Source organism: Topomyia yanbarensis, chromosome 1 (genome assembly GCF_030247195.1).
Source record: "Topomyia yanbarensis strain Yona2022 chromosome 1, ASM3024719v1, whole genome shotgun sequence".
NCBI classification, from domain to species: domain Eukaryota; kingdom Metazoa; phylum Arthropoda; class Insecta; order Diptera; family Culicidae; genus Topomyia; species Topomyia yanbarensis.
The window spans coordinates 1,033,986-1,041,530 of NC_080670.1; the positions used below are offsets into that span (position 1 = coordinate 1,033,986).

General features: G+C 37.1%; 2 protein-coding genes across 3 annotated transcripts in view; one reads left to right on the plus strand and one right to left on the minus strand.

Annotated features, from left to right (window-relative positions):
- Nucleotides 1–25: 25 nt before the first annotated feature.
- On the minus strand, nt 26–1,434 carry LOC131676548 (gastrula zinc finger protein XlCGF52.1). The gene is made up of 2 exons (XM_058955638.1): nt 1,302–1,434; nt 26–1,244 (listed from the first exon to the last, which is right to left on the minus strand). The coding sequence occupies exon 2, from the start codon at nt 1,223–1,225 to the stop codon at nt 26–28; it is 1,200 nt and encodes a 399-aa protein (XP_058811621.1). The 5' UTR covers nt 1,226–1,244; nt 1,302–1,434.
- Nucleotides 1,435–2,509: 1,075 nt separating this feature from the next.
- The window catches only part of LOC131676550 (uncharacterized), an 11,549-nt gene continuing 6,513 nt past the window's right edge, over nt 2,510–7,545 (plus strand). The window contains exons 1-4 of one of the 2 annotated variants that reach the window (XM_058955640.1): nt 2,510–3,147; nt 3,647–4,147; nt 6,015–6,171; nt 6,395–6,624. In XM_058955640.1, coding sequence (XP_058811623.1) covers nt 3,856–4,147; nt 6,015–6,171; nt 6,395–6,624 — 679 coding nt within the window. In that variant the 5' untranslated portion in view covers nt 2,510–3,147; nt 3,647–3,855. The remainder of the gene's footprint in view (nt 3,148–3,646; nt 4,148–6,014; nt 6,172–6,394; nt 6,625–7,545) is intronic. The other variant, XM_058955641.1, reaches the window with a different exon arrangement.

Below are 7,545 nucleotides of genomic sequence, written 5' to 3' on the forward strand. Positions count from 1 at the left end.
CAACCGAGCGTTTTTCCTCTCTCCCTCACCTAGTCGAATTCGTAAAGATCTGTGAGGTTCGCTTGCGCCAATGAACTTCAGAGAAATTATTTATAGAAACAAAATTATTGCTGCTACTATTGTTAGTATTGGCAGCAGATACAGTTGTTGTCAGCGTCGCTGGTGGCGGGAGTAGCTCACCTGTTGTTTTAGTGGAAATGTTCGCCTGGGTCAGTGCTAGAGTTTTATGATTATCAGCATCATCATCGTCTTCTGTGCTGGGCTTCAAAATTTTACGATAAATTTCTAGCGGATCAAGTTTAGTGGCTGGTTTAGGATACTGGTCAGTCTTCTGTGTAATAGAGCTTTTTGTGGTAGATGTAGTAATTTCAAGGGGTTTCGGTACTCCAACCACTTGAATTACACTAACCCTATTTGAAACAGGTCGATCCGCTTTTGGTTCTGTAATTAACAGAGATTTATTGCTTTGTTGAGCATCTTTTTTAATCGCATCCAAACGATCCCCTAGCTCATCTCGCAGAACCACGTTACCGGGGTTCATTTCAGGATGGAAACTTTTGACATGTCTAATGATGTTGTCTTTTCTCGTGCTTGAAATTCCACATACATCGCATAGGAACTCCTTGAGTGATACGTGAATTTTCAAGTGTCTTTCTAGATTCCTGGCATCGACAAATTCTTTCTCACATGTTTTGCATTGGAAGTTTCTAGCTTGATGGCTCAGCATATGAAATGTTAGTGCGTTGTTCCTGTAGAACGTTTTGCTACATTGTCCACAAGAGAATCGCTTCTCTTTGGAATGCAAAACTTTGATATGTTTTACTAAATTACCCTTCAAGCTAAAGGTTAAATCGCATTGGTCGCACTTGAAGTGCTTTGTTTCGCCGTGGCTCCGTCTATGCTTCACTAATGCTTGTTGCGAGTTGAAATGCTCCAGGCACATGTTGCATTTGTGAATCTTACTTCGGTCATGCTCTCGCAGATGTAGATCTAGATCGCGTTGATGTTGGTAGGATTTATCGCAACGATCGCACGAAAGTCGTCGTCCCTGGTGGCTCTCCTCGTGGAATGTTTTATGCGACCTCGAGCTAAAAGTGCGCCCACAATGAATGCACTTGAATGGTTTTAACTTCGGATCCTGGCAGTGTTCGTGGTAAAGTCGACTGGAACGGCTCTTCAGTTGCTTATGACATACAATACACTCCTTTAATACTGGCGGTGTCATGCTTGGCGACTCTGTTCATCTGCAATGGAATGTTTTTTAACAAATGGGATTGCACAAAGTATCTTAAATAGAATACCGAGCACAGTTACTTTTTGATTAAAAAAATAGTTAACAACAATCCCTGATCTGTATGAAAACCAAATAAAATTCAGTTCTGCTACCTCAGAATGAGAGTGTTTACAATAAAGATTGAATGATTGGATAACCCCTTGTACATCTAAACGCGGGTTTGCTCGATTCCAATAAGAACACGCTTATTCACAATACCTCAAATATGAGTGACTAGCTACTCAATTTCATAAAAGGTGAGCGTAATCATAACATAAGTTTTTCTTATCACTCAGGTTTTGAGTTTCTTTATGTAAACTTGTCTAAATTTGGGGAATTATACCGGAAACGGTTCAAGTCGTACGATCGATCGACTGGTTCATACACACACAACTTAGTCGATTACTGCACCTAATCTTTCGAATGGATATAGAGGGCAACAATTGATGTACGAAAAAGGCAGACTAAAATCAATTTAGTTCATCCGTCTCAAATAAAAAACGATGTGAACTTTTTACTAATGCTGTTTTTACTTGATCCCGAAATCAAGTCAGATTCCAATCCCGACCGCTGTCAATTTCTATATTTAGACATAATTTAGGGTTGACATAAAATGACTTGTATTGTATGGACGTTACCATAAAACTATGAAGCAGTGTCCATATACAAAAGCACAATAAAGCTGATGTCTGAAATATTCTTCTGCTCGCGCCGGAATGAGAATGAGATGAATGGCAGATAGCACGAAACCATTAAAGGCAAATGGAGCGCATCACTGACGGTGCGTGAAAGCCCGGCTTAAGAAGTGTCTCTATCGATGTGTTGCATTTCGTTTGGACATTAAAATACGTACACTGATACTGATTTCGTTTTTGGTTCGGATCAATGTTGTATGCATTTAGTAAAAAATGCAGCGTACCTATTCCGACTTGGCTTCGAAATCAGCAAGAGTTTTCGCATTTTTACATTACTTTCCATAGAAGTTATTTGTTTGTTTCCAAGTTCCCCGTGTAAACGATTTTTTTTTTTCTAAAAATTCGAACGTCAAAACGGATTAAGACCAACTCAGGAATATTGGCTCTGAACTGACAAGTTGTGCGATTACCAACAATCGATCAACATCGTATGTCGATTCAGCTGTCAAAGTAGAGAAGCAAGGACAACACCCTGTGCTCTGCTCGACGGCCGAAGCCATATACACGTTTGTTGAGCGAGAGAAAAAAATTTAGCCATATCAGACGTGAAAACATTGTCGACGAGAGAGGCAGTGCTTTCGACGAGTATTCAGCGGACAGACACAGGGTTAGCACAAAGCCCACCTCGGAGGAGTGAAAAAGCAGAGCAAAATGCTGCAGGTTCCAAAAAATGTCCAACAAAGCAGTTCGCATTAGATAAATGTATGAAAAACAAGTCAATCAAAGTTAAAATGCATCATGTTCCAAAGTAATGTGATTACGCGAATGAAAAAGTGCAGTTTCACAATAGGCGAGCTGTGCGTAGTTAGTGAAAAAGTGTTCTCTTTCTCGTCGAATGATTTTTTTTTGTTCTGCTCCGAAGAGGAAAAAAGAGCCCATCGCCGTCGTCGTCGTCGACTAGCAGCAGAAGCAGAAAGCGAAGGCAGCAGCAGCACCTCTGCTTTGCTGATGAAAATGTAGCCCATTTTTGGGTGAAAAATGGACGAAAAGCGTGGATAAATGTAAAACAAGTGCAACCAAATACGTGCATTGTAAAATATGTGTAATATCCGTGCAGTGACGGTGCACGAGCTAGTGAACAATTTTCTGAATCCTCGCAGGCAGGAATTCGAGGTGGAAAAATCAATACTAATATAAAAATTAACAATGGCGGCTGTTTAGTTCGGGGAGGAGTTTTAAGTAAGTTCCAGATATAAAATATCCCTATTCGACGCTTAGTTTTATAATCCAGCAGAGACACTAAAAAATGTTTCATTTTGAAAATTTAAAAAAATAAGAATTTGTGTTTGCGTGAATGGAATTTTCCACAATTCTCGTTTCTCCCGAAAGTCCCGCGACAGTGATACACCCTTGCAAATATAGCTTTCGGGACTGGAAAAGCTTCTGTGCATTGAGATGAAGGATATTTTCAATTCCTATGTCGGTATTACGCTTGATGATTTTATAGCCGAATATTCGACGTACCTATCTGTATGATTAATTATTATCTCAGTGTGAATCATTGAGAAACAAAATAATATTGATTTCATCCGTCTATCAACAACGTAATTACTCATTCTCCTAATAGCGGCTACCAAAATGAGACATTTAAACGCGAAGACGATTATAGCCATTCCTCAATTGGCAATAATTGGAGCTGATTGCTATAACTTTTTTTATACTTTCTTTCTCCTTCTAGATCGAATCCTCATAGAAAAAAAACCTACACAACATGGTGATATGAGTAACTTACACAAATAATATAATTGATATTATAGCTAAAATAAAAGATTAGTAGCAAAACAGTTACTACTAACTCAAAAATAAGCAAAGTAATAAGAAGGGTATCAAATCGACTAAACAACCTAAGGAAAACCACGAGCAGCTTTTGTTTTCTTCATTTCTAAAATGTTCAAGCAACCTAGGGAAATTCAGCGTAAAGTCGAAAGGATTAAACTATTAAACATTTCACTCAAGTCGTTCATTTTCTCTCGTGATTATTATAACATTCCTACACCATCATTTTCATCAACGTCGTCGTCGTGGTCGTGGTTATTATCGTCATCGAAACAAGGATACCATTTGATTAGTACACCACACAACATCAGTAGAAGCAAAACGTTATTATATAGGTTGATTGTTCAAACTTTTTTGGCCTTGTTCTTGGTAACAAAATGCTGTGACGCAGCGAAGCAAGATGGTAAATATGATAGCAATAGAAAAGAAATCACAGCACGACGCAGAGAGCGATAATGAAAGAGATGGACAAATTTATGAAAAGGGTTTTTTTTTGTCGAAATGAAAAGCACTTCGTCAGAATTAATGTGGCAATTGTATATTATCGCGCAAAATTCAAATTAGACCATTATGTTTCAATAACCCGTCGCAGTGTTTATTGATGTTTAACAAATGCCTTTCATTCTCGTTCTAAGCGTCAATTTGGAATGCTCGACTGCAGATGTATGGATCGGATACCCCACAAATCGCTGTTTGGTGTCAATATTTGGCACGTTCTCCTGACGGAAATATTCATAAAATGGATGCATAGGGAGAAGGCTATTTTTATCAATGTTGAATGAATCTAAAGAAATTTAAAGGAAAACAGTAACCAGAAAAGAGTTTTTATGTTCAAAAGAGGTTGACTAGTGACTAACGTCTAACGGTGATATGATGTTCAAAATAGTTGCATTAGCGTGAAGACAAACATCATTGTTTACACAACTTGTTAGTCATTCATGTATTTAATCAGCAAATTATTACCATTTAGATTGAAAAGTTCGAGCATCACTCTTCATTTCCTTATAGGGTTCTTCATTGAAAACCACGGGGCAGTGTGTTGTGATGTCGTCAAAAAAGCAGACAACGACAACATCGTACATCTAGTACTAAATAGGGATTGTCACAATCTAAAATTAGTTCAGTTAATACAAAAACTTTCTGGCCGATATTTCATCATATTCCGATCAAACCATCAACTCATTTCTAGCATAGTTGCTGCCGCAATCGGAAGCCTGAGATTCAATAAGTTCTCAAATTTACATACTTTTACATTGTACTATAGAAGTTATATTTCAAAAACAAATTAAAACGCGTTAGAAACACTGGTACTAAGAATGAAAAATAGCATACTTTGCAATTTTTTCCAGATGTTTTAAATTATAATTAAAGTTGTAGTATTCTTGTTTGTAGTTTTCGATTTTTTACTTATGGTTATTTTCACAGTGAATTGACTATTGTGAAATACTGAGATATTGCTAGTTGAGAGTTTAGAATACCAAAAAGAATCTTTACTTTTTCTCGTATATTTTTATATTTCTCAATGCACGAATTGGCTATCAGACTGATAACATAACCTTTTAACAGTTCTTTTTAACATTTTTCTATAATAGTCCTACTCATTGCAATCCGATGGTTACGGAAGTGTTCCTTGTTCTATATATTGATTTAAATGAAAGAGCATTAGATGCGAGATTTCGTTTCGCTCAAACCCGAATATTTCACAATCAGGCCACATTTGTTATTACTTGTTATATTGTTAGAAACGAAGCAAGATAATAATCTCAATTTCAAATGAGTAATTAAAGAAATTGCTCAACATCTCACTTAATCGAGGCCTAATAGGCAAATCACAATACTGATTTGAAAATAACTTTTACAGTAGAATATAAATCTGAAAACTGAACTAAAAAATTTCAATCACTTATGAAACATTCTAAAACGTTTAGAAACTCAAGTTACTAAGATTTTTTGGGGTAATTCAACTTCGACAACAATCGCCTCCTGCCAATGCGGGTATTGCAACTGCGTTGCGCATTATTTAATCGCAGTAAACTCATGTTTTTGTATTGTGATATCTGACTATAATTTTTGCCCACAGTCGTCCGTGCTTTTGGTGAATTTATTGAGATCCTGCCAATAGAGCATCCAGTTTATTCAAAACATATACAAATCACACATTATGATTGAAACTTTGAAATTTTTCAGAAAGTTTATTTCAGCGATTTGAGGGGTATTCATCATCTAAGTTTCCGTAAGTTTCAACAACATATTCTGTTTTCTTTGTTTAGCTTTACAAAGTAGCACGGGGTGCGCTTTTCCAAAACGATGGGAGGGACGATGGTTTCAATCTGGGGTACAACAGGAAATTACTATAGAAGGATCAACTTTAAGTACTAGGGGAAGATGTATCGCTAGTGAGGGAGACAAATTTTTATTAGTGAACGAGTAAGTATAGCAGTTTCTTTTCTCTGTCTCATATTCAGTATCATTCCTTTGGTTCCTATTTCTTTCCCTGCCTTTTATCATTTCACTCTCATCCCCCTGTTAGTCATAAATTATGCCACATAATCGACAATTCATGAAAGCATATTGTTTACTATTACTGATTTTACACGCACTTTTTTTCTTCTCTTTTTTCTTCCGTCATCCCATTATTCTGTAACTATAGAAAAGGATGTCATCGATGCGTTGTAATATACCAGAAGCATATAAACATACTACAGTATAAAGAAAGTGAGTGTGAAGATATGTATTCAGGCCAGTTGAATCCGGCTGCAATGCCTATTCATAGCGTTTTAAAAAGTGATCATAGTCGGGGGGCTCATCCCAACATGAACGGGCATTCACGATTATCGTCATCGGATCCGTATATACGATCCAATGAAGATAGCGACAATTGTAAGCAACGAATTTATTTTTACCTATAGCCGATAATAAGTACTTTTTAAATGGTTTCTCTTATTGTCTTCCTTCTGTTCTCTTTGTTTTTATGATTTTAAAATATTGGGTTATTTGTTTTTTTTTCCTTTCGTTTCCCGTCGTTTCTGTTTTCGGTCTTTCTCACCTTAGAATAATATCATTTTTCTTGTACCATGAATTAGAGGCGTGAAAGTTTGATAATTTTCTTAAACAATCTCACACGAATTGTCGCGCGAGACTGAAAAGAACAAATAAATAACGAGGATTACGGATATAAGCAAGGTCCCTTTGTAGTAACCAATGACGTTTTTGTTTTGTAGTTGCACTACACCGGTATAATACCGCCTGACTCACTCCAATTTGGCTATAACAAGTATACCTCCTTTTATTTCCTACGCTTGTGTAGCATCACTACAAAAACGAAAACGACGTAACAAACTGATTAATACTGTTGTGGTGGTATTTAATATTTAGTCTAACGCATAACGTACACATGGGAAAATGTACACACAGTTTTAATACTACCCTTAGTCACTTTTCTCTGTTTACTTAGGAGCACTGCAGAATAAAGTAATATTTAGGTTACCCTGGCCTAGAGTCATTTACACGGACCAAACTAGCTCATTCTATCCTTTTCAAAACCCCGAGTACAGTAGGGTAGAAAAAAAGAAAAATATGAAAACCGATTCCTGCCGTTTCCCCCTGTCAAAGCCTCGCGCGACAGTGCAAACAACAGCTTCTGCCTTTCTGGTGGTGGTCAATAAATTCCGCTGCCATGCGTTTGGTGCGATTAAGCAGAGGAGGGAGAAAGGGGAAGCAGCTGCCGGAAATAAGAGTCTCATTATTGTTTGTTGGAAATTTAATATGCAGGTTATCTAATCGTTCCACCCAACAACAGGT